General features: G+C 42.3%; 1 protein-coding gene across 2 annotated transcripts in view; it reads left to right on the top strand.

Annotated features, from left to right (window-relative positions):
* Nucleotides 1-26,387, top strand: part of TEX10 (testis expressed 10) — a 129,990-nt gene that overhangs the window by 83,888 nt on the left and 19,715 nt on the right. For both annotated transcript variants that reach the window (XM_045004810.1, XM_045004809.1), the window contains one exon: nucleotides 23,846-23,926. In XM_045004810.1, the coding sequence (XP_044860745.1) occupies nucleotides 23,846-23,926 (81 nt within the window). The remainder of the gene's footprint in view (nucleotides 1-23,845; nucleotides 23,927-26,387) is intronic.

A 26,387-nucleotide genomic window follows, 5' to 3' on the forward strand; every position in this document is an offset into this window, starting at 1 on the left:
CCCTCTGCATTTCCTCTCTAATTGCATGTAAGACAGAGACTTGAGGTCCCCTACAAGGGCTAAATCCTGAAAATGAGCACTGTCTAGGAAGTATAAATTATTCCCAGACAAGTACAAAAATCCCCAAATACCATAAAAAACAAAGTAGAGTGAAAAGACATTCCAGAGTCTCATCTTCTTCTGTCATCTTCCCCAAGGAAGGGGAACTGTGTATTTCAGGTTATAACTCTTAGCTGGAGAAATAAGAGGTTTTTCCTTGCAGACATGCTTGAGAGCCTGGGGAGAAAGGTAGTGGTCACCATTGGGGTCCAGCCAGTTACAAAGGAGAATCAGGCTAAAGCCAAGGGAAAATACCTTCCCTCCAAAACCAGAGCTGAATTTTCACTCCTCCATCAAGGGTGAATAAGAGAACCCTGATAAGGGAAAATGTTTGAATTGGAAAGCCATGAAATATTTTATATCGTCTTGGATCTTAAATATTCCCTCTTTATGTTCCCCAAGCTTAGTACAATAGTTTTGGTGTGGTTTTTACTGTGGTATTGGACTTTTCCCCAAAGACCCTGCAGATAGAAAAATTGAGGTACCCTCAAATGGGCATTCAAAACTTTATCTTCAGTCATCATAGCTCACTAACAATCATGTTTCACTAGGGCCATGATGTCTCGATTCAGTGACCTATAAAGCTGCAGCTGACAGAACCATGATGAGTTGAAATCAAAGCAAAAGAAAATCTCTCTGGTTAATGAGTCTGTAGTGGATGGATTCATGCATTCTGTGTGTTTGGCAGAAAATTCAGTGGCAGGAGACCAAATATAGCAGACAGCAGATAATTAATCTAAACAAATCCTCTGTGTCTCAGATTCATTGAGGAAATCTTGCTGGGAAGAAGATTAATAAGGTGGTGGGTTACATGGATAAGAAAAGAGGATTCACTTTCTACTACAGCAAAGCCTAAGATAGACTATACACCACAGAGGTACCAGAGAAGAACTTCTCTTGCTCCAGGGGTAAAGTCTCAGCCTGGAGCATCAGAATGAAGTAGACCAGTGATTACAGGGAAATAGACATTCTGTATTACAGATGGCTGTCAGCTTTTCTGTGTACTTCCTCCCCCACTTCCACTACTTCCAAAGATGAAAAAGGAGGAAGTGACTTATTTTATCCTATGGCTGAAATTGCCAAAGATATTCTTGGTACATACCTACTGGAACTGTCACAGAGGTCTCTGCTCCATCTTTCCAGCAGGCAGGATTTCCTATCACTGGATCCACTCCTGGTACAGAATTACGTGAGTCAGAGTATTGAGCCACAAGCCCTAACTAAGATGGTAGATCACCATGAAGATATCAGAGTTCTTCACAACAGCATGTAGATGTGAACCAGCAGTTTGACCTTTCTTCCCTACTCGGGATTTCACAATTCTTCCATTGGATGGCCTCTGATCTGGCTGTAGTAACATTGTCATGAAGTCTCTGAAATCTACTATTGGCACAAGTCTTCTTATTCCGTCCATAGGGACAAGATCATTCTGTGTGCTCCAGTACCATTCATTACCAAGGTATACTCTTCCTGTAAATAAATCACAGGAGATCATGCTATGTTGAGCTATATACAACTGAAAACATATATTCATCAAATTCATCATCACTGTCATCTCCATACAAAGCAGGCTGCTGACCAAATATTTGCAGCACGGTGAGCATCTTGTCTTTGCACATGAACATTTGTTTAACTGGATTGATTTGGGAGCACATGGTATTTCACGCATAACTGGTGTGATCAGTCCATCCTCCAAGACCCATCCATGCCTGATGGGGAAGGTGTAGTTTTGGATGTGCTTGATCATCCCCATTACATTGCTTGATAATTTGGTTTTCCCAGAAGCAGGCAGACTGACAGAAAAACTGCTACTGACGCGGGCTGCATTTATGTCTGCTATCAAGAACACAGACATCAATGTAGATCTGCAAATGTCATAATGTTGTTCTTCATATGGTAAATTGAGCTTGTGAATGCCTCCAGTGCATTTATGACTTCCTTTAGTCACTGTGTCAGCCATTCTGAGCACCTTCAGAGCGAGGAGACAGTCTTTGGAGGCTGAATCAAATACCTTCCAGTAAGATAATTTGGTCTTTCTAGCCGGCCTTTCTGGTAGTGTAACATCCTGAAAAGGCCTGGAAACCTGGCAGTGTGGTGGCTTTTAATGGTTTGAATGATAGGAACACATCCTGAAGGATGTTCAATGATTGTTCCCCAGCAGCACGCACAAAAACAGAACCTTGCGGTTGCACCTCACAGAGAGCGCTAGAACATCTATCTGTGTGTCTTGTACAAAAAGTCTTAGTTTAGTAGCACCTTTCTCTATGGCACTGATGACATGCAAGGTAATTTGTGTCAGCCTCATCATAGGAACTATGAAGAAATTCCACTGAACAGAGTGAGGTGGCATTCATTACGCCATGTGACAACTAAATTCTTTGAGCAATCCTTTGCATGCTGGAATATTTTTGCTGCAGGGCATACAGTCAACTTGTCCTTCGTGCGAATATGAGACACTAACTTCTTCACGTACATCTCCAGTGTCACAATGGAGTCAGTGGTTATTAATTGGACAGGTGCAATACCATGGAATCTCTTCTTTCTGGTAATATTTTCAATTGATTCCTCTGTGTATGTATCGGACACGAGGCAGACTTGGTCATAGGTCCGGTATTTTCTCTGTAGCCTCCTAATGTAATGTTCAGCCGAACCTTGGCAGGTGTTAATAGTTTCTGGTTTTCTGAGAGCTTGTACCTCAATTGTACTATCTATGATTGCTATGCTAAAAGGCCTTTGCTGGTCATATCATCATCAGATTCTGGTTTAGGATGACCATGCAAGATGTGCATCTGTTTTCTTTTTGCATTGCATGTATGCATTGTTTGACTGCATTCAAACATCGATCATGGTACCATGGAGAACTTGTACTTTCCCAGAGTCTCACATAGACTAACATCACACTGAGATCTGGACACAATCAGGAGATGAGCCAACAATGACCTATCTGTGGTTGGCTCAGTAATAGTCCCTTCCACCTTCACTCTGACTTTCTTCTTTGCATTTGAGCACCGCTTTAGTCTGTTCCTTTTCATTGGAGCCCATAAATTGATGGAGCTTTGGATAATTCTTTGGGTTTTGTAGGCTTCATACAAGTCGTGAGCCAAAGTATCTATTCAACTGACCTCTAAGTGTGGCTGGTTCATACAGTTTCTCACCTGTCTCACATGTTGAAACTATGCTTAATGGATGCCTCCACATTTCTGCCATACTGCAGGAGAAGTAGGGATTCTTCTCAAACCATATGCCATGGGACCTAGTATAGGGCAAATCTCACTCACAGCTGGCACCTTGTCCCAATATTGTCAATTTTTTCCTGATGAAACCTCGCTATAACGCGATAATTGGGGTCCAAGAAATTCGATTGCGATAAATGCGGGGTCGCTTTATAGCAGAGTTACGAAAATTTACCATTTCAAGCCGGTCAGTTTAAGTCTTGTAAAAAAACAATGGTTATCCCAGCGTGTTTTAAACACAAAAGTAGTAATATAATTACACTGGCCTACAATTTTTGAGAAGCCGTCTGCTTCAGAGATAAAATGTGCTATTTATTATGTATTTTGATGTGCTGAATTCAAATATGACAATTAAAACAACTGACTGGCTACTGTTTCTAAGTTATGTAAGTTTTTACATTTTATGTCTATGTATATTGTGTAGATAGTAGAGTTTTAATCGTAAACCTAGGTCTTTTCATGTGTTTATGGTTGCTTTACATGATAATATTTCACCTGTCCTGTTTATGTAACACTTTAAAAATCAGCAAAAGGGTTATATAACTAAAATTTATTATGAAACAAAAGGCAAAAAACTATTATGTACATAGTTTAGTCCTATTCAGTGTCTACTCAGCACTTCTTGGCTTGTCTCTTGTATTCATTAAATGGAGCATCTCTTGTCACTGTCCAGCAATAGTCTGCAAGCATTGATGGGCTCCATTTGCCCTGATAGCGTTTCTCCATTGTTGCAATGTCCTGGTGAAATCGCTCGCCGTGCTCGTCGCTCACTGCTCCGCAGTTCGGTGGAAAAAAATCTAGATGAGAGTGCAAAAAATGATCTTTAGTGAAATGTTGCAACCAAGGCGTTTGTATGCCTTGAGGAGGTTTTCCACCAACAACCTGTAGTTGTCTGCCTTGTTGTTTCTGAGAAAATTTATTGCCACTAACTGGAAGGCTTTCCATGCCGTCTTTTCCTTGCCATGCAGTGCATGGTCAAATGCATCATCTCGAAGTTCATGAATCTGAGGACCAACAAAGACACCTTCCTTTATCTTAGCTTCACTTAACCTTGGAAATTTTCCACGGAGGTACTTGAAAGCTGCTTGTGTTTTGTCAATGGCCTCGACAAAGTTCTTCATCAGACCCAGCTTGATGTGTAAGGGTGGTAACAAAATCTTCCTTGATTCAACAAGTGGTGGATGCTGAAGACTTTTCCTCCTAGGCTCCAATGACTGTCGGAGTGGCCAATCTTTCTTGACGTAGTGGGAATCTCTTGCACGACTATCCCATTCGCAGAGAAAACAGCAGTACTTTGTGTATCCAGTCTGCAGACCAAGCAAGAGAGCAACAACCTTCAAATCGCCACAAAGCTGCCACTGATGTTGGTCATAGTTTATGCACCTCAAAAGTTGTTTCATGTTGTCATAGGTTTCCTTCATATGGACTGCATGACCAACTGGAATTGATGGCAAAACATTGCCATTATGCAGTAAAACAGCTTTAGGACTCGTCTTCGATGAATCAATGAACAGTCTCCACTCATCTGGATCGTGAACAATGTTGAGGGCTGCCATCACACCATCGATGATGTTGCAGGCTACAAGATCACCTTCCATGAAGAAGAATGGGACAAGATCCTTTTGACGGTCATGGAACATGGAAACCCTAACATCACCTGCCAGGAGATTCCACTGCTGTAGTCTGGAGCCCAACAGCTCTGCCTTACTTTTGGGTAGTTCCAAATCCCTGACTAGGTCATTCAGTTCACCTTGTGTTATGAGGTGTGGTTCAGAGGAGGAGGATGGGAGAAAATGTGGGTCCTGTGACATTGATGGTTCAGGACCAGAAGTTTCATCCTCTTCCTCTTCCTCGTCTGACTCAAGTGAGAGTGATTCTGGTGCATCAGGAACCGGCAGTCCTTCTCCGTGGGGTACTGGGAGTATAGCTGCTGGAATGTTTGGATAATGCACAGTCCACTTTTTCTTCTTTGACACACCTTTCCCAACTGGAGGCACCATGCAGAAGTAACAATTGTTGGTATGATCTGTTGGCTCTCTCCAAATCATTGGCACTGCAAAAGGCATAGATTTCCTTTTCCTGTTCAACCACTGGCGAAGATTTGTTGCACAAGTGTTGCAGCATATGTGTGGGGCCCACCTCTTGTCCTGATCTCCAATTTTGCAGCCAAAATAAAGGTGATAGGCTTTCTTAACCATAGTGGTTATACTGCGCTTTTGTGATGCAAAAGTCACTTCACCACAAACATAGCAGAAGTTATCTGCACTGTTCACACAAGTACGAGGCATCTCTGCTCACTTTGGCTAAACAGAAATGTGTCCCTTTGCAAAATCAAACGCTGACAAATAAGAGAGCACGACACTGTATGATTTCTAGAGCTGATTTAGGGCAATTTGTTCAGCAGAGTGATGTAAGCTTCGTTATGATTGCATCATCCATGACTTCTAGGAATAACATGATGCAATTCATATCATGTCTGACGCAATACCAGCTTCAGATTGCATCATTCATTGTTTTGCCTAAAAAGCAAGTACTGTCCAAACCCAGTCATAGATTTATTCATAGATCCAGTCAAAGATGTATTTTAGTCATTTCTGGTTTAAATTGAGATCCCTTCCCTTTATAACTCACTTATCCTCCGCTATTCCCAAGTCAAGGGTCGTATATACTGACCCAATAGCATAACTTGAAAACTAGAGCCAATCAACAATTTTAAGCATCATTTTCGTTCTCAGTGACCCAGAATTAGTAAAGTTTGACTACATTTATTTCAGAAGCATTTTGGCTGTAGAGCAGTGTTACATGTACGTGAAAGAAATGTGAAATTGACTATACTAATGATTTCACAGAGGTCATAGTCAATCTTGTTGCATGACTCCATAATTTTAAATTTCATCACTTCTTAAAAAAGCTATTTAGTGTGATCTGCTTATTTGCCACGGACTGTTGGCTTCTAGCAAAGTCAAGAATGCTTCTGAGTTGGAGGATTTTGACGCTGTCCACATCTTGAGTTTCCCAGCCACTTCAAACTGGCTTCTAGGTGCTTTTCTGCCTTGGACACTTTTGGTGGGAGAGTTGAGGTGCCGTCGTCATTAGCACCACTGGTTTCGGGCTCTGGTGGTGCAGCTTCATTCTTCCTGCTGACATTGCAACAATTTTGTCATCTGAGATGTGTTTGTATATGGGGCAGATGTCATCTGCTGAAAACCAGTTGAGGATATCATGATGACTGTGCTCATATTCTCTGAGTGCTTCTTCTGCTAAATATACGTTGTCTTCAATGAATTTTGTAAATTCTGGCTCGTCCTCGTTACCATCATCATGTGTTGATGACGGAAAAGCTGGACCAAGACCCTTTATCCTGCATCGTTCGATGCAGCGTTCAGTGATAGCATCCCAGCTTTCTTGCTGAGGTGATAGACTTCTTTCAAGTTGAGTGATGCCAGTGATGTGTCACCAGAGGAGTTGTTGTACGCTACCATCTGCTTGATCATTTCGTGATGATAGTTTAGCTTAAATGCTGATATGATGCCTTGGTCCAGTGGCTGGATTTCTGATGTAGTGTTCTTCAGAAGATAAAAGACTTTAATCTTGCCGTCACGACTGACAAGATTTTCTTCTGGGGGGTGGGCAGGGCAATTATCCAGCAGGAGGAGAGCTTTTTCCTCCTGTTTGAGTTTTTGCAAATGAGCCCAAACGGCTGGCACGAAAGTTTTATGGAACCAGCCTTCAAATATGGAGCTATTCATGCATTCTTGCTGTTGGTGTATTCAAAGGGAAGGGCCTTCATATTAACATGATTAAAACATCTGGGAGACCTCGTTTTTCCGATCATCAGAGGTCTGACTTTGTGGCTGCCAGAGTTGTTGATGCAAAACAAGAGAGTGACTCAGTCCTTTCTCTGCTTAAAGCCTTCTCGTTTGTGCCTATCAGTCCTGGTTGCGTGGGTGCGATCGGGTAATATTTTAAAGCATAAACCAGTCTCATCACAGTTGTAAACTTGATTGGCTGTGTAGCAACCTTCCTTCAGCAACTATTTAAGCTCAATTGGGTAGGAATCGGCAGTCTCTTTATCAGCTGAGCGGATTTCCCCAAACATAAGAACTTGGCTTATAGTGTGCCTTTTTTTGAATCTGTCCAGCCAGCCGTTACTCGCTTTAAATTTGGATTCATTTCCATTGATAAGGCGATCGAATTTCTCTGCTTGAGCTTTCAGAATAGGGCCTGAAATGGGAACTCCTTCTGAGCGAGCCTGGACAAACCATTGGTACAATGCTGAATCTAGGCTTTCGTCATTAGCAAACTTGACCTTTTTACGCTGTAAACCAGTTTCTGCTTCAGGAATGCAGGGTAGACTGCGCCACTTTTCTTCTTTTTTCCACCCTCGCAGAGTGGACTTGATAATTCCTAGATCTCTAGCAAGCTGAGTTTGTTGTTTTCCCTTCTTTAGTTGCTCCAGGGCATACAATTTCTCTTGGGCAGAAAACGACTTGCGTTTGTGAACTGGCGTATTCATAACAGTAAAATATTTTTTAAAATATAGGAAATTAATAACAAGTTCATAGGTAAACATCATACACATGTACAACCCGAGAACTAAGTGCAATGGGCCTGCAGTGGCCATGAGTCACTTTATCTTATAAGACCGGAAGAATGCGGTTTATTTATAAATGTCGTAAAAAAAGTACAGTATTCCGGCAAAACGCGAACAGTATTACGGCCTTAAAGGGGAGTCAGCTTATGATCGCGTTATATCCGAATTCGTGTTATCGCGGGGCGCATTATTGCGAGGTTTGACTGTACTTCCTCTCCAGCCTTGCTAAATTCAGGTAATGGGTGCACTTCTTATAGCATATAACGTGCCACCGAGCATTGTGTTTAACTGAGTCTGACATGGTGGTATTCTTCAAAGATTCAGCTACTAGTCAGTACCCTTCATCTTCCCGTTGGTGTCTAAAAATGATGAATACCAAAGTGAAAACAGGGATTTTGCAATAAATTACTTTGGGATTGTAATTAACTATGTTATGTTATGTAATGTATGTTACCTAACTATGTACATACCATTTGTGGATGGATTCCTGTAATTTCTTGCTGGATGCTAACATCTTAACTAGTGCCTCATTACAACTCTTTTGGCATAATACACAAAGCTAATAATCAATACCAACTGAACCACTAATTTTTTTGCCAAATCAACTTGAAGCACTCCTTCCATTTAAAGTAATCTGAAACATTAAAATAATTAATCAGTTATGTTATGACTAGGGCCCTATTCACTGTCCACTTTGGTCAATTTCAGAGTCATAGGATTTTAAAAATTGTAAATTTCATGATTTCAGATATATAAATCTGAAATGTCATGGTGGTGGTAATTGCACGGGTCCTGACCCAAAAAGGAGTTGCGGGGGTTGCAAAGTTATTGTAGGGGGGTTTGCGGTACTGTTCTTATTTCTGCACTGCTGCTGGTGGAGGCACTGCCTTCAGAGCTGGGCAGTTGGAGAGCAGTAGCAGCTGGCAGGGAGCCTAGCTGTAAAGGCAGCGCCAGCAGCCACACAAAAGTAAGGATGCCATGGTATGGTATTGCCAATCTTCCTTCTGTGCTGCTGCTGGCAGGGCACTGCCTTCAGAGCTGGGCATCTGGCCGACAGCTGCCACTCTCCAAGCAGTCAGCTCTGAAGGCAGCACAGCCGTAAGGATGGCAATACCACAACCCCTCTAAAATAACCTTTGCCCCGCCCTTGCCACCTCCCTTTTGTGTCAAGACCCCCAATTTGAGAAACACTGGTCTCCCCCGTGAAATCTGGATAGTATAGGGTAAAAGCACACAAAAGACCAGATTTCATGGTCTGTGACGTGTTTTTCATGGCCGTGAATTTGATAGGACCCTAGTTATGAGCATTAACTGATGGCACAGTACTGTCAATTGAGGTCCATAATTTAACTTTGTGATGGCTGTATGTTTGACATGCCTGTGTTTACATATCAATTTTTTAAATTATACTTTAACATTTTCCCAAATAAGTACATAATTGTTCTAGGTTTGTCATGTTTGACACCATTGTGTTGGTGGGAGAAAGGGCTTTCGAATGATACCCAACTTGACCCATTTCCGATGGCATTGTATTATCAACATTTCCACCAACTGGGGAACCTGGAGCTATTGAGGGGAGCAGTAAGTTTCCCCTGCCGTGCCAGAGAGGGTGATACCATTGAAGTTCTGAGTCTGTAGATTTTTATGCATCAGATGACACTTCCCATACCTGTCTATCATTAACTTGCCCATGGAATTACACGTGCTCCCAGACTGATACTTTTTATCCTCCCTACCTGTTTGGACATCTTGCTCATACAGTACAAGGAAGTCTTGCCTTTCTGATACTAGCTTACAGTGTTGGGCATCCATTTGATGCAATCAGAGCTACAGACTGTTCATTAGAAATAAGCTGAAAAAAATAAGCTAGTGTTTAAATATATACATACCAGAGATTAGCAGGAGAACCTATTGCATCTAAATAAGGCTCACTTGTATAAAGAAAAAAGATAATTTGGGGGTTGGGTAGTGAACTAGACTGCATTATGTTGTAACCATTAGCTTGCTGCATGTGGTCATGAATAATAAGTGGAAGATTGGATAGATGTACTTTCCGGAAGGTAGCTCTTCTAAATTGTTTATAACAAAACACATTTTGGGAATTGTTTTGGTCCCCCTAATTTTTTTAATGTTTCTGCGTAGAAGGATTATTAAATACTCCTAGGATGCTAGAAATACAAAACCAAATAAGTTTTTTTTAAACAATTTAGTTATTAATTTTAAGGAACAACATACAAAAAAGCCCGTGTTTAGATTAATCTTCATACTTGGTCATGAGAGATTAAATATAAATGCAGGAAGCTTAGCCCATTTTATTGAGCAACTAACTCTTACAATGACTGGTGCCACTTATTAAAGCCAGTTATTTAAGATTGTCCCCCTGTGACTAATGCTGATGAGATTCCTGAATAAACTCTTGCAGCTTAAAGCAAGAAGAACTTCAGTTTTCATTCATTTTAACTTGTCATATAGACATGTGCATGTCAGTAATACTGTTCCACTACTCTGTAAATGAATTGACCCATCAATGTCAAGTGAAATAATAACAGAAACGAGCAGTTTAACAAATGAAACAATGTGCATGTGATAATTGTTGTTGCTATATATTTAGTGTCTGACTGTGTGGCCTCTGAAAATTTTAGATAAAATGCAGTCTACCACTTTTTAATTCTGCTTAAAGTCTGGATTCCAGAGTAGTAGTCTTGTTTGTCCTATACCAGGGATGGCCAAACTTACTGACCCTCCGAGCCATGTACAATGATCTTCAGAAGTTGGAGTGTCACAAGACGTGGCTGCCCCACAGGGTGGCAGCTCCCCACTCCGCACGGGGCTGAAGCCCCAAACCCCAGTGCGCCCTCTCGTGAGGCTGAATCCTCGAGCTCCCTCCCTCTCCAGTCTGGTAGGTGGAGAATGGGCAGGGCATGGGGGGCTCAGGAAGTCACACTTTAAGGCTGTGGCTACACTTAGCACTTCAAAGCGCTGCTGCGGTAGCACTGCCGCGGCAGCGCTTTGAAGCGCTAAGTGTAGTCAAAGCGCCAGTGCGGGGAGAGAGCTCTCCCAGCGCTGGCCGTACTCCACCTCCCTGTGGGGAATAACGGACAGCACTGGGAGCCGCGCTCCCAGCGCTGGGGCTTTGACCACACTGGCGCTTTGCAGCGCCGCAATTTGCAGCGCTGGAGAGGGTGTGTTTTCACACCCTGCTGCAGCGCTGCAATTTGTAAGTGTAGCCAAGCCCTAAATGTAAAAGAGCCGCATGTGGCTTGCGAGCCGCTGTTTGGACACGCCTAGCCTATATAGAACATTAATGACCTGGGGGGAGGAGTAGGCAAGAAAGAGTGTAAATTTAGAGGACACAACTTTGGGGAACCCATCCAGTGTCAAAAGTGTGAATAGACTGAATCCAGAAATTGTGGAAGAAAATGGAGATACTTATTGCATAAGGTACTTTGCATGTAATGCAAAAAAGTATAGTGTTGAGGCCAACTTTTAAAAGATGGAAACAGCCTAGTCCTTAAATGGTCACAAGGTGGAAAACATTGATCAAGAAAAGGATCCAGGAGTTGAAGTTGACAAACTTTAAAAAGTAACATGTGGTACTTGTTCAGAAGCTGAATACTGATGTCACTAAATTTATTGAGGGAGCAAAAAGCAGCAAAATTGATCATATTACCATAAAAAGGGCTATAGAAACTATAGTTGGATGTTCACTGTATGAGACCCAAAATATTGAGGGCATTGAAGAATCACATATGGTCTAGAAGAAAGTAGCAAAGGTGATACAGTCTGTGACTCTTTAACATAGGATGGGCAAACTACATTGCTATTTTAAGGAGTGTACCTTTGGATTTACATCCTTGCAAAATCTCGATTTCTATGTTGTACCTCATTCCAAATCCAGATTTCAAACTTAGAGTTTAGCGGTTGTTTTCATTTGGCAGATCATCATCTGACCTGGGTCGTTAGTTGCTGTGCTGCAGACTGATCAGAAAGTCAGTAACTGAGATTTCCAATGCTGGCGGCTAATCAGCTTGCGAAGCAAAGGCCCTCGACTGACCAGTGGCCACTGAATGCTACTATAACAGAGTTTGCTTATGTTCATGACATATAGCCTTGTCAGTATAGTTTTTTAAAACTTGGTATAAACTCTCAGTTAAGCAGTGTGATGAAACATGAATTGAAAATGTTGCTGAAGCATGTCAGCTGTTTTGAATTAGAAATAAAAAATAATTTTTATTTTAGCCCCTTTAAGAAACAACTTTAGCATAAATCTCTCATTTTTTATGTAAAACATCCAAAAATTTAAGCTTACAAATAAAATAAACACTTTTACCTTAAAAAAAATTGCTGTGGCTATGAAAGCCAAAGAAATAAGTGGGAGGAAAATTTGAAATTAGTAGGAGGAGGAGCCTCAAAGTACACACAACATTCATTAAAAATGTAGTTAATTAAATATTTTATATTTGCTCTACTGTTCCATTTTTGTAAGAAAATATAAATGCTGCCTTTTTTTTTTTTTTACTGTAACAGGGTTTTGGCACTTATTCATGTATCCCAGGGCATCTGTTATGATCCTTGGGTCCTTTTAAACTGGGAGCCTTAGTGTAGTAGGTCACATTCGTGCTCCTATCGTGTTATGAATTTAGGAATCTAGGAAATTGTGTATGTCTTCCTGCCTATTAGGAAAGAGAGCAGAGGGAAAGACCCAGGGTCAGAAAAAGACCTGTGAGAAGTAGGGCTGTCTACATCCGTCATGTGTAAGGCTTGAAAGAGAGACACCTGCAGGGAGCTGGAGCTAGTTGTGGGGAAGCCTTGGCTATGTAGGGCTGGGAGGCCCTGGAAGGACGAGCTTTAAGGACCATTAACCCCATGAGTGAAAGGCTAACACAAGATCCTGAGAGACACTGAGACTGTTTTGGGTGGTTTTGGTTTTGAATTTTGTTAATAGAGAGAGCTCTGAGAAAAGAACTAGAACAGTGCTGTCATTTTGGGTGTGATTTCGCATTCCTCCAGGTGGCACATCAGCCACTAGAGAGAAGAATAAGTTTAGCCATGGTTTCTGGATATAAGTAGCATAGGAAAAAAAATAATGTTTTCACAACCAAAAAAATAAAGATGTTCTAACATAGGCCTTACGTGTCATACAGTCAGGCCAGGAAACCTTTCTATGTTTGTCCCCTAACCCATGGTTGGTTACTTAGTTCTAATTTTTAGTATATGTTGGACCTTAACAATGTTTCAGAACTACTCCAAATCCTTAGAAATACATCACAATGTACTGTGTAAATGTGTGTCACACTCTGCGTGTATTTTTTTCAGTCATTTATAACTGTAAATCACATTGCTGTTCTCCTTTTCTAATATATTGGACTGTAATTTCAGCCCTGCCATTTTTTTCTTCTTCTTGCCATTCTGAGTAATATGCTCCTGCATACTGCATTCATCCTATGCCCTCTTTCTGTCTAGATGTGGGGGTTTTTTTTTGTTGGTTTTTGTTGGTTTTTTAAACTCTGCTCTGTGGATGCTTTTTCTGGAGGAATTGAATCAGGAATGTTTTTCATATCAGGCTCTGTGAGCTTAGCCAAGCCATAACAATAAAGATCTCTTCTTGTAAGCAGCTTCTCCAACAACTTAGACCACTGTTAATATTGCCCTGTCAAATCTGTTTACTTCAGAGAGAGGAAGCAGCACTTGACAAGAGAGTACATTGTCTGGTAAGGTACGGTGCTCCGGGGGATGCTGGCTTAGCTTTAGAAGGCAAGCTTCATTGCCTGCCCCATCACCTGAAAATTTCTCATTTTCTTCACTCTGCAGAAACGTGATACTGGATAGAGTTCTGCTTGCAACACAGTCACCTCACATAGTATCTTGGGAATTAAGAGCACTATAGCCTGTCCCATTTAGTTTACCAATATCTGAAAAGGATGTTACCATAAATTGAAAATAATTATTGGTTTAGTGCCTGAAGTCTTTGTGTTACTTATTCTGTTTTATAATAAAATAATTTCTCTCCTTCCCTTATTCTATCCCACGTTCAACTTTAGTTTTCATTTGTATAAAGAATACATTGAGCTAAATTCTCTTCTGGTGCGACTCCACTTGGACAGTGAAGAATTTGGTCCACTGCTTTTTCTTCTTATTTGTGTAGTCTCTGTGTGCTCACATGTGTGTGTCGGGTTGGGAGAAAGATGTGCATATCTTTATTTCTCTGAAGAGAAAAACTCTGCAATATAATTAAGATTGAAATAATATGCTGACTTCCAGAAAGGAGTTATGTGGTACATAATTTCCTTTGAGGGGTGAAAGTGGAACTTTTTGGATGTTCTGAGTAGCTCAGAGGAATTAGAATAATGATGAGCTGCCACAGTCCAAGTGGGTTTCATGTCAAAGGTCTGATGGTTCACTTGTAAATGGGGGAGGAAATGTTTGGGTTATAGGGTCTGTGAATGGAGTGAAGGAAAGGAAGGGATAAGAAGAAAAGAGGAGGGTTTAAAATAATAGGAAATGAATAAAATAGTAATTTGTATTATTAACCCTTTCCTAATTTTAAGTTTTTCACTTATATCAATGGTTAAAAACTGGGGAAATGCTGAACAAAAATACATGGTATATTGAATACAAATAACGTGAATAATGTAAAACTAAAAAATAAAAATTGTGTGCTTCTCCATCCCCTTAGTGCAGGGATGGGCAAACTATGGCCCGCGAGCCGGATCCGGCCCTTCAGGGCTTTGGATCCGGCCCGCGGGATTACCCCTGGTGGTGCTGCGGGCCCGGCGCTGCTCTCAGAAGCAGCCCCCAGGCCGGGAGGCAAAGGGCTCCATGTGCGCACGCAGAGCCCTCTGCCCCCCCCCACCCAGGGGCCGCAGCACTTCCTGGAGTGGCGTGGGGACAGGGCAGGCATGCAGGGAGCCTGCCCTGGCCCTGGTGTGCGCCACTGCCACCCCGGAGCCACTTTAGGTAAGCGGCACCGGGCTGGAGCTCAAACCCCTCCTGCCCCCCGCCCCCCAACTTCCTGCCCTAAGCCCTCTGCCTGTACCTCGCACCCCTCCTGCACCCAACTCCCTGCCCTGAGCCCCTTTCTGCACTCCTGTGCATTCCAACCACCTGCCCTGAGCTCCCTGCTGCACCCTGCACCCCGTGCACCCCAACTCCCTGCCCTGAGCCCCATCCTGCACTCCGCACCCCTCCTGTACCCCAACCCCCTTCCCTGAGCCCCCTCTTACACTCTGCACCCCTTCTCTGCCCCAATCCCTTGTCCTGAGCCCCTTCCTCCACATCCCGCACTCCACCCGCCCTGCCCCGGCCCTGCATACAATTTCCTCACCCAGATGTGGCCCTCGCCCCAAAAAGTTTGCCCACCCCTGCCTTAGTGTGTATATTTCTTGTTTAGAGCCTGATCCTACCAACATGCACTTAAGTAACTTCACTTATAGAGGTAATCCCTCTGAAGTCAGTGGGTCTAACTCACAAGAATAAAATTGCTCACAGGCATAAGTGTTTACAGGTCAGAACCCTTAGATCAGTAGTTCTCAAACTTTTGTACTGGTGACCCCTTTCAGATAGCAAGCCTCCGAGTGCAACCCTCCCCCCCCCCTTAGAAATTAAAAACACTTTTTAATATATTTAACACCATTATAAATGCTGGATACAAAGCGGGGTTTGGGGTGGAGGCTGACTGCTCTCGACCCCCCATTTAATAACCTCACAACCCCCTTGGGGGTCCTGCCCCCCAGTTTGAGAACCCCTGCCTTAGATTGTATGCTTTTTGAGTCAGGAACCTGTTGTATTATGGCCAGTACTTAGTCATTTTTAGCTGCTAAATAAATAAATAACTACAAAAAGTTAAAAGCTCTCCTCCCCGCTCATCTTTTCACTGCTTCCCTTCTAGTCGGAAGGGCTCAGGATGAGATTGAGCTCATTTCAGTCTAAGTTCTTTCTCTCTCTCTCTCTCGCTCTCTCCTATCTTTGTCTTTGGAGGTTCAGCTTCTCACACATGAAGTACTGTATACAGGATGATAAGATCTGCCAGCAGTCTTCCATGGTTTGGACAGCAGTTATGACAGACAGGTTTTTCACATTGGAGTAGGGGGAATTTAGGCTGCAAAATAGTGCATGCAACTGCTTGGCGGTAGCAAAGTGCACTTAATCAGCCAGAGTAGATGGGAATGCAATTTGCCCCTTCATCCAAGGTCTGAAAGGCAAGGTAGGGATAATTGAATTGTACATGGCCAGCATTCTGGAATACAGAATATCAGTACTCACTAGCTAACAGTCTCGATATTGTCAGGATCATCCTGAATTTCTGCCCTCAGTTCTGGGGTCCAGCCAGCTACCGCTCTCTGTCTTCTAGTGGAGAGGTTTCTCCTGTGGTTCTGACCTCCAGTCTGCAGGGACTGCTCTTGGAGCTACCTTTCCTGCTCTTTCTATTTTTCACTTCCCATTGTTTGACTTCCTTGCTCTCTGGTAGTAGCAGACTAGAAGTGGAAGACAGTCCACAATGGGGGATGGAGGGATTCACCAGCCTGCAGCAGCAATAGTGAGTTTTCAGAACGTGACATTTTAATTATATGGCTCTCGTTAACATAAGAAGTAGTCAAGCTGCTAGAATGTTGAGCATTGGTTTGAAAATATGCCATTGAATAGTTTGTGTATCCTCCATTGTGCTTATGGTTATTTCCAATATGTAAAATCATCCTTCTGTATAGCTTTGACTTAATTTATTCAGGTGGGCATTTTATCAAAATAAAAAGTAAACTTGCAACAAAATGCTTTTCTTGAAGCTTAATTTTGATACCAGTTTAAAATGTACAGACTTTTTTCTTTGTCCATTCACTTCTATAATATTCTGAAATAAAATTGCTCTGGCTTTGGTCCAAGGGCAATCTGTTATGATTGTACCAAAAATGTGATAAATGCTAATTAAATGTAAAATAATGATTCAACTGTGACATTTTAGCATGGAAATTAAACACTATACAAACCCTTGCCTAAGGAAAATAAATTGTAAGAAAATACGCTAATTTTTAAGTGATAATTAAGTTTTCTTTGCTTTTCATTTCCATGTCTAACCAAATTTGAGTTTCACTTTTATAACAGACATTTATTATTGGACAGACATTTCAAACAAGATTTAATTTATATTAATGAAAATAATTGCCATTATTGCTTTAGAAATATGAAAATAGAATTGGACACACAGAATGTTTGTTTTGGTTGAGGGTAAGGGGGATTCAAAGAGAATTGGAAAAAATAACTTCTAGACAACATAGCACTGGTAATTAAACACTCTACTATTCAGCATTATGATGCTGTTAACATGCAGCTGTGGGTTTTTCCATTGTTGACTGGGAAGAAGTAAATTTGTGGTGGGAGGTATTCTGTCAATTTGGGGTTCAATGAAAATACCTTTCTGGACTGACAATACCCTGTTTCTAAGCTGGTGCCAGGAGAGAAGCTCTGAGATCTTTATTTTTACCGAGCGGTTTATCCAGGATCTTTTGGGTTTAAGAAGTGGGGTTTGTTTGGCAGTGGGCCTTGTCAGCTTGCCAGTTAGGTGTTTAATAATATGTTGATAGGCTTGGCAGAATTAAACTTTAATTTTTTTAGTAGTATATCTGTTTATTTTTAAACATTTTTTCTATTTTTAAAAATTAAATTTTCACAGTGGGGGAATGTATAGGGGCAGACAGTAGGGGAGGTCAGGCAATTGTGTAATGACAGTAGATGATGAAATTCAAAAAGTTAAAGCTTTGTAACCATTAAAACACAAATTGTCAACATCACATGTCAAAATACACAAGGCAAATATCTTGAAATGAAACATGAGTGCTCAAGCAGTATTTTTTCTTATTTTGCGTATCTGTAAATTTCAGTTTTTATTGAGAGAAATATTTTTCATTGGTTTGTGTGTGTGGTGAAATCGATATTTAGTGACATTTACCAATAAAAATCTCATCCTTCCAAGCTTAGCTGTTGATCTTACATGGGTGTAGCTGGAGAGGAAGCTGAGTGATCAGCCAGGGAGCTTCCAAATAAGAACTTTAACAGAGAAAGCTTGGAAATTGGCTTTTGGTATTTTGGATTGTTTGTTTTTTGTTTGACATAAGGGGTTGCTATTAAAACTATGAAGAGACACTGGGTCACAGACCTTAGAGACATGGGCCTGTTATGGGTCTTGTTGTTCATTTTTGTTTGGCTGAAGCAAACACCTTAGGAAGGAAGATCTTGAGGATCAGGTTGAGAACTTTTATGGGCCAACATAAGGAGCAAGTCAGATATCTCTTATGCCTATTGGCTTTTCAGTGGATAGTTATGGCAGAGTGGTAATCGTGTGAGCCTGCTCTGAACTCACTATAACTATAGCAGGTTCCACGAAGTAGTTTTTGGGGCAAGAAGTAACTAGATGTCTTTGATTCAGTGACATTTGTTTTTAATTAATAGGTCCATCACGTATATTTGTTTTATTTGGTTAATCTGAGCTCTGATTTTGGGGTCGTCTTGATAGCTCTGCATATAGTAACAAGGAAACAAGAAATTGAGGATCATGATGTATGGGGGTTCTTAGTGGGGAGGTCAGGAAGAATCTCAACAGTATCATTTAAATGATAGTGATATCTTACCGCTTACAATCTTTTCTGTCTTAACAGGTGCCCTCTATTGATTGTAGGTGCTTGTAGTGTTTTGATATATCAGTATGTGTTCTAGATAGGACTTTGGTTCTGTTACAAGGTAATCAGTAGGTTCAATTGGTTATACTCCAGTCTCTCTCCTGGTTTAGTATATGAATTTATAATATGCCTTTCATCTTGAAAGATCCAATTTTTCATTGACATGCAAATTGCATACATTACAGTCACTGAAATGCAACCATATCTGGGATTAAATGCAAATAATAGTTTACTAGTACACAACCACATTACAGGATTGGAAATGAAGAATAATACAATATCTGTTTGGTGCTGTGGAGGCAACTTAGGCTGAAGTATCTGGAAAAATCACGTAAGCTAAAATTTGGCCAGGGTGCCATGATTAACAGCTTGTATGGTTTTGAAAATGCCATGGAATTATACATAACCAGAAGTGATAGACCTCAGCGTTGTTCTCCAAAAGCCATTGCTTCTAGTAGTATGCAGCCCCACCAGCATAATAGGGCATTGGTTTATTTTTGATACTGTGGGGAAAATGTTTCCTATTGTATCAGCCCTGCTTGCTGAAACACTTACGTGTTCCTTGAATCTCTTTCATACAAGTACTGACCTTACCTACTCTGATACTGTTCAACTTGCAAGATCTGATGGGATCAGAGTTACTTAGCAATAAGTTGAGATAATTTCTGAAGCCCAGCATCTCCCACAATTCTGGTACATATAGGCTTATTCCCCTTTTGTCTGCAGTTTCTGGGAGCAGTTCAAAGCTGTAGTGCAGCCTCTGCTAGCCATGTCCCCTTCTCTGGCAAATGAAATGTAAAAATATAATTAGGAAGGCCAAAAATGAATTTGAAGAACAGCTAGCCAAAGACTCAATAAGTAAAAGCAAAAAAAATAGAGTACATCAGAAGTAGGAAGCCTGCTAAATAACCAATGGGGCTACTGGACAATCAAGATGTTAAAGGAGCACTCAAAGAAGATAAGTCCATTGTGGAGAAACTAAATGAATTTTTTGCATCGGTCTCACAGCTGAGGATGTAAGGGAGATTCCCAAACCTGAGCCATTCTTTTTAGGTGACAAATCTGAGGAACTGTCCCAGATTGAGGTGTCATATGTGGGGAGGTTTTGGAACAAATCGATAAACTAAACAGTAATAAGTCACTAGGACCAGATGGTATTCACCCAAGTGTTCTGAAGGAGCTCAGATGTGAAATTGTAGAACTACTAACTGTGGTATGTAACCTATCCTTTAAATCAGCTTCTGTGCCAAATGTCTGGAGGATAGTTAATGTGTTGCTCCAGAGGCAATCCTGGCAATTACAGACTGGTAAGCCTAACTTCAATACCAGCAAAACAATTGAAACTATAGTAAAGAACAGAATTATCAGACACATAGATGAACACAATTTATTGGGGAAGAGTTAACATGGTTTTTGTAAAGGGAAGTCATGCCTCAGCAATCTGAGCATGTGGACAAGGGGGATCCAGTGGACATAGTATACTTAGATTTTCAGAAAACCTTTGACAATATCCCTCACCAAAGGCTCTTATGCTCGAACCCCTCCTGTACCACACCCCCCAACTCACTACCCTGAGCCCCCTCGTGCACCCCGCACCCCTCCTGCACCCCAACTCCCTGCCCTGAGCCTCCTGCCGCACCCCTCCTGCACCCCTGCCCTGAGCCCCCTTGTACACCCTGCACCCCTCCTGCCCCCAACCCCCTTCTCTGAGCCACCTCATACACCCCACACCCCTCCTCTGCCCCAATCCCCCTGAGCCCCTTCCTGCACACCGGACCCCCTCCACACCCCAATCCCCTGCCTCGGCCCTGCATACAATTTCCCTACCCAGATGTGGCCCTTGGCCTAAAAAGTTTGCCCCCTCCTCCCCCCCGCTCCCCGATCTAGACCCAGACTGTATACAACTGACCACATGGCTATTGAGAGGGAAGCACTGATCATGGTCTGACTATCCTCAGGAGTGATTGGGATTCTAGTTTTGAAGTCTGTCTGAAGAGTAAAAGCCTACTCTGTCTTCTGGACGAGGTTTAGCTCGTAGTGTCAAGTAAATGATCCCCAAGGACTTTGGAATTCCAGATAATTTGGACTTTCTTCAGGACAGAGTGGACAAAGAACTCTAGCCCAGATCTGTAGCACACTAGGGGTTGGCCATAAGTCGCACCTTATACGCAGGGTCCTTGGGTTTCTTGGCAGAGAATCTTCAAATACTGAGATTTTCCAGAGCAGTCAAACTGGCTAGACTTGTGGTCAGACCAGTCTTTCTTAAATGGATCTAGTTCTGGTGCTAAAACCCTTAACTATCCACCTGAACCATTTACATCGGTTACACCATTCTACCTACCCATAAAAACCTGTTTCTTGATTGCTATCACGTGTGCTGGAAGAGTGTTGGAGTTGGCAATTTTATCCATGCAGGAGCCTTGTTGTGTGTTCACGATGACAAGATAGTGTTAAGGACCTCGGAATCTTTCTTGATAAAGAAGAACTGAACTTTCCATGCCTCACAGGAGATCATCCTCTCATTGTCCTGTCCAGAGGCATGGCATCCTACAGAAATGCTGTGACATAATCTCAATGTTCATAGAGTACTAAAGATCGCCATCCTGCCTACCACATCAACAAGAAGATTGGGCTTCATGTTCATATCCTTACCCCAAAGAGTCAATGGCTCTGGGTATCCAAACTGTCTTTAGCCAGATTAATCATATTATGCATTGTACAGTCATGGAATCAAGGTACACCGCACGGGGTCTTTGACAACTTCATAGGTGGAAAGAGCCTGTATTTCCGCTGTAGGGATCTGCAGAGCAGCAACATGGTCCTCTATTAATTCCTTCATTTGACACCATGAGGTGGACTCTCTGTTCTCTTCAGAGGAATCCTTCAGCAGGAAGGTGCTGCACACAGTGATCCAGAAATAACTTCCCATTTTGGTAGTTAATTTTTATGTGGGGGAGACTTTCTTCATCTCATTTTATTTCTTTATCCTTGCTGCCTTCTGTTCATTGCTTGCTACTTCCTGTACATATCAGAATCATGGGAGACATGGGGCTGCAGAATGAGAATTTTTTTACCCAATAACTTCCTTTCTGCTACCGGCATCTCCCACAATTCTACCCTCCCTCTTAGCAAAGGGACAATTTTACTTTTATATTTACAGATTATGGGTTAGTTAGCCTGTTCTCCATGCCAACCACTACATCATGTACATTATTATTACTAATTATATTGTAAGAGATTTTGCGCAGTTTTGGAATGAATCAATTGGCAGCAAGCTGGAGAAGGGGGTGTGACCAGAAGAATCTCCTCTGCTTTATTAGTTGACATTTGTACAATTTGAGGACGTACAGTCATGCCTTGCAAGATGGCACAATAACCTATAAAAACAAAGGTTTGTGGGGAAAGATGTGAAGTAGAGAGAGACTGAATTAGTCCAAACAGAAAGATCTGCTGATGCAACTCAAGGTCTGTTTTAAGATCATGCTTGCCTGGTAAAAAGAAAAGTGTAGAACCAGAAATCCGTGAACCAAAATTGGTGTGTTGGAAACTAGGCCATATTGCTGGACAAAATAATGAGGGGATGGGCTGTTTCATCCACCATGCCCTTTTATGGGTCCTTAAAGAGGAATTGGGAGAAAAATTGGCTACTGGAGCAAGCTTCACCACCATGATTGCCACCCCCATCATCTCCTGGGACCCCAGGCTTTCATCTTGATCCTGAGATGTCCTGACAAGATTGGACCAGAATGAGGGACCTAAATGACATTGCCGCCTCTACTGGTTCCAGCTGAATCCCAAACACCACATGGGATGAAACGGGATTGGACTTTAGCAGCAATAGCATTGGCTCCAGCCCATCTCGGCCAACTTCTTTTCCCTAAAAAGAAAGTTATTACAGTCTTTGATGTCAAACAAGGGGGGGTTTCCTTCTAAAAACTCTCTAGCTAAAGGGAATAAGAGATGTTAAAATAAAAGCCTTATTCAGTACTTCACATTTCAAAAGCTTTAACTGTTTTTCTTCTTTTCTATCTTTAATAAAAGGTTAAAAGGATTTTTAATAATGCATTTGCCACGGTACTAAGGAGGCTGAGGTCTCTGTATACCAAAACCTGAACCTTGTTTGACACTGATTAATGATGGACAGTGACTGGGTTATGTTAACGCCTTTTGCCCATTTGTTTAATCTAAATTAGTATAACAATGGTCCCTCCAGAGAGTTTACAATCTAAACAGACAAGACAAACAAAGTATGAGATGAGAGACAGGCACAGACAGGTAAAGTCACTTGCCCAAAGTCACACAACAGATTGTTGGCAGAGGTGAGAACTAGAACCCAGGTCTCCTGACTCCCATTCCAGTCTGCTGTCCATTAATAACACATTTCTTGCATCCCCAGAAATCTTTTTCTGCTGTTTTATTTGTACTTGGTGATTTCTGACCCAGGCAGTTTCCTTTGTAACACTAAAGGTTCTTTTTCTGAATAAGTAAGAATAACACTCTGCTTCCATGGGTCTGTGTATGGTACTTTTGCTAGGCGATCCTCTGTGGAGGATGCAGTTATACAACTGTGAAGACCGTCATCAGATTGACTCTTTTTGTCACCTTGTTATGTCATTATTACTGCTTGCATCTTCTTGGCTGTGTCAGCATCAGGTGTTTCAGACAGTTTATAAAGCAAGATGCCTCTTCCTTGTCACTGCTTTTTATATCCACTGAGTATGACATTCTTTTGTAGGGTGGGGACAGGCAAGATGGGATGGACCTTTCTGTAATATCCTACTTTTCCCTTGTTGTCCTTCTCCCTTCCTTCCTTCTTGGTGTGTGTTTCTATTCTCTTACCGGCTTGTGTAGATTCTTTGGAGAATTGCTTGGGAAGTTTCCCTACTAAGGGGAAAAGGTGGGAGCCTGCCTGTGTCTTATAGTCAGATGGATTTTTATTCTGTTTTTGACCTTTTTAATTGAAGTCCCAAAAGGTGAGTGTAAGGAACTTTTTGATAACAGGAGAAAAACAGCAGCAAACACAATTGCCGCTATGTGACTTTCTTTTTTAACATTGACAAATTGTTCAGTGCTACTTTTACGATTTTTAAAAAGGATCAGCACTTTAAGAGGGATAGCTATTGTGTGTCCACATATGCCCATGTATTCATATGTCTACACACAGATGTATGTACCATAAATAGCATATTTGCCTGTCATATATCTCTGTTAAATTCATAAATATAACTGTTTGTTTTCTTTCATTTAAACAGGTGGTATGTCACAGCTTATCCACTATACCTTCACGAAGTCAGTGTTTTGACATCCTCCAGAACGGTATCTGTAAATATCTGGTAAATAACATTTTTGTTGTATTTTCTAAAAGTTGTGTCCAAAATATAGAATGCACTTTCAGACAGGTTTGTGATGTTCTGATTAACTCTTGTACCCAGCTCTCCAGTATAGCAGCCGAACTCCAACAGGTATTTTAAATGAGATTTGAGGCCAAGATTTTGAAAGTGACTAGTAAGTTTTGGTTTCCCAACTTCAAGGGCCTGATTTTCAGAGGGACACACTCGGCACTTTCTGAAAATCATGCCCTATTTCATATTGGGCAATCAAAAATGAAGTCATCCAAAATCACCAGGGTCACAAATGGCCCTGGTAGAACTTCCTCTGCCGAATACTCACCAGGATGTTGTGCTGGGATCTAAGACACTAGACCCTGGTGCCCTTAAGCATCTCTTATCTAAATAAGTCGCAACACTCTCTTTTGGCCTCTGGCACATTTCCTAGGCACAGGCTGTCTCTCTCTCACCCCTTTATGGAAATGGGCCCTGTGTCCCAGCTGCCCTAGGTCCCCAGGACCATTGCTGACCCCTCAGGCTTCCCAGGAGCACTCCCTTTCCCAGAGTTCCAGCTTGTGGGTAGTCTTTGTTTACAGTTTAACTCTCCAAGGTATGTGATAGGTGAAGCAAACAAACACACACACAGGCATCTCAAAGAATTCTAAACACAATTACACTTCACTTAAGATAGCACAAAAGAACTACAGATCTTAGAAAAATGAGAAATATACATTTCCCTGTCTCAGTTTCGTCACCACTATTGAGCATTCTTTGGGATTTGGGTCAGTGTCCTTTTTGGGTTTTAGATCCCCTCTGTGGACTGCACTCCTTCTCCAGCACATGCTCCTCTTCCTGTTCTGGCTGGTGAGAGAGAACTGCTGCACTCAGACCCGACCCTTTTATCACCATCAGTCACCTTTGCCATGTGGCCTTGTGGTGAGCCTCAAACAGCAGGTGATCACCACTCCCGAGGTGTCCAGACTTGGAAAAACTGCTTTTCCCTGAGCTAGGAAGTCACCTTTGTCCAGTTGGGCTCCATGAAAACAGATTATCAAAGTTTAATGAACCTTCATTGTTAGCCCTGTGACACCAGCCTTTGGAAGAAAAAAGACAACAGAAAATGCAACAAGCCCCACATTTAAAATGGAGTTTGCAGTCTGGCACAGACACACAGAAAGAGTCGGCAATATCCAACAATTCATTAAGCTCAGCACAGACAGATTTCCCAAATCATCATAGCTAATCACTCTTCCTTTTTTTTTAATAAAAAGAAATTGCCATAGACCCATATATACTCGTTCATAAGCCAAATTGTTTTAGTAAAAAAGGGAAGCATCAGAGAAGGGGGTTGGCTTATGAATGGGTATAGAGAGGGAGAGGTGGGACACAGTCCCTCCCCCCACAACAGAGGGCGCAAGCAGAGGCAGCAGAGCCAGAAGGGAAGAGGCAGGGCCAGAGTTTCTCCGCTTCTGGCCATGCTGCTCTCTCCTCAGCCTCCGAAGCCACTGCAGCTCCGGGGCTGGCAGGCTTGCAGCTGTGCCGCCCAGCCCCCCAGAGCAGGCTGCGGCTGTTCCGCCCAGCCCCCCAGAACATGCTGCGGCCGCGCCGCCTAGTCTGGCCCGCTGCAGCAGACTGCGGCTGCACTGCCCAGCCTGCCGGACCAGCTCCAGCCAGGTCAGAGACATCCTCCCCTGGCCCTCCCCAGATAAGGTGGGATGGGATGGGGAGAGTGTGGGGGTCTCAGGCTAGGGTGGAGTCATGTGGGGGGTGGTCAGGGGTTACTCCCCTGACTCTGAGCTTCTCCCTCCTCAAAAAATTTCCCCACCAGTTGCTGTCCCGGCCCATCAGGACAAGCAGCTGGCGCACCGGGACTCTTTGTTTACTTAGGTTTACCTCTGTGCCTGCGGACTCTAGAGGTAAACAAACCATCACGGCCTGCCAGCAGCTTATTCTGATGGCCCGGGAGTCAGTTTGCTGACCCCTGAATTATAAGGTCAGCTTATGAATGGGTTATAAAATTTTTCAATTTTTACTTATCCATCTTGTGGGGGCCGTCTTATAAACGAACCTGCTTATGATCAAGTATATACGGTAGTTATTTTTCACAATTTCTGGTCTACAGCAGTTATGGTAATGGCAAGTTTTTTGAGATATTATAGTCAGTGTGGATCCCACTGTAAGTGTGCATGCACCTCATACATGCAAGAATGGATTCTTTTCACTAGCTGCTTGTCAGGGCTGTGCATATGCTCTGTGCCTCCTTGTGTTCAAGGGCATAAAAGGCGGGGCAGCCACGACCCTCCCTGAGTTCCCTCTTACTAACAGCGAGATGGAATCTTGTGGTGTCTTATCTACTGACAACTGTAGCATAAGCTTATCTAAACTTCTGAAACTTTTTGGGACAACCTTCAATCCTTTACTTTCAACTTTATGGACTAAAACAACGAGGAGTCCTTGTGACACCTTA

Source organism: Mauremys mutica, chromosome 2, assembly GCF_020497125.1.
Source record: "Mauremys mutica isolate MM-2020 ecotype Southern chromosome 2, ASM2049712v1, whole genome shotgun sequence".
NCBI classification, from domain to species: domain Eukaryota; kingdom Metazoa; phylum Chordata; order Testudines; family Geoemydidae; genus Mauremys; species Mauremys mutica.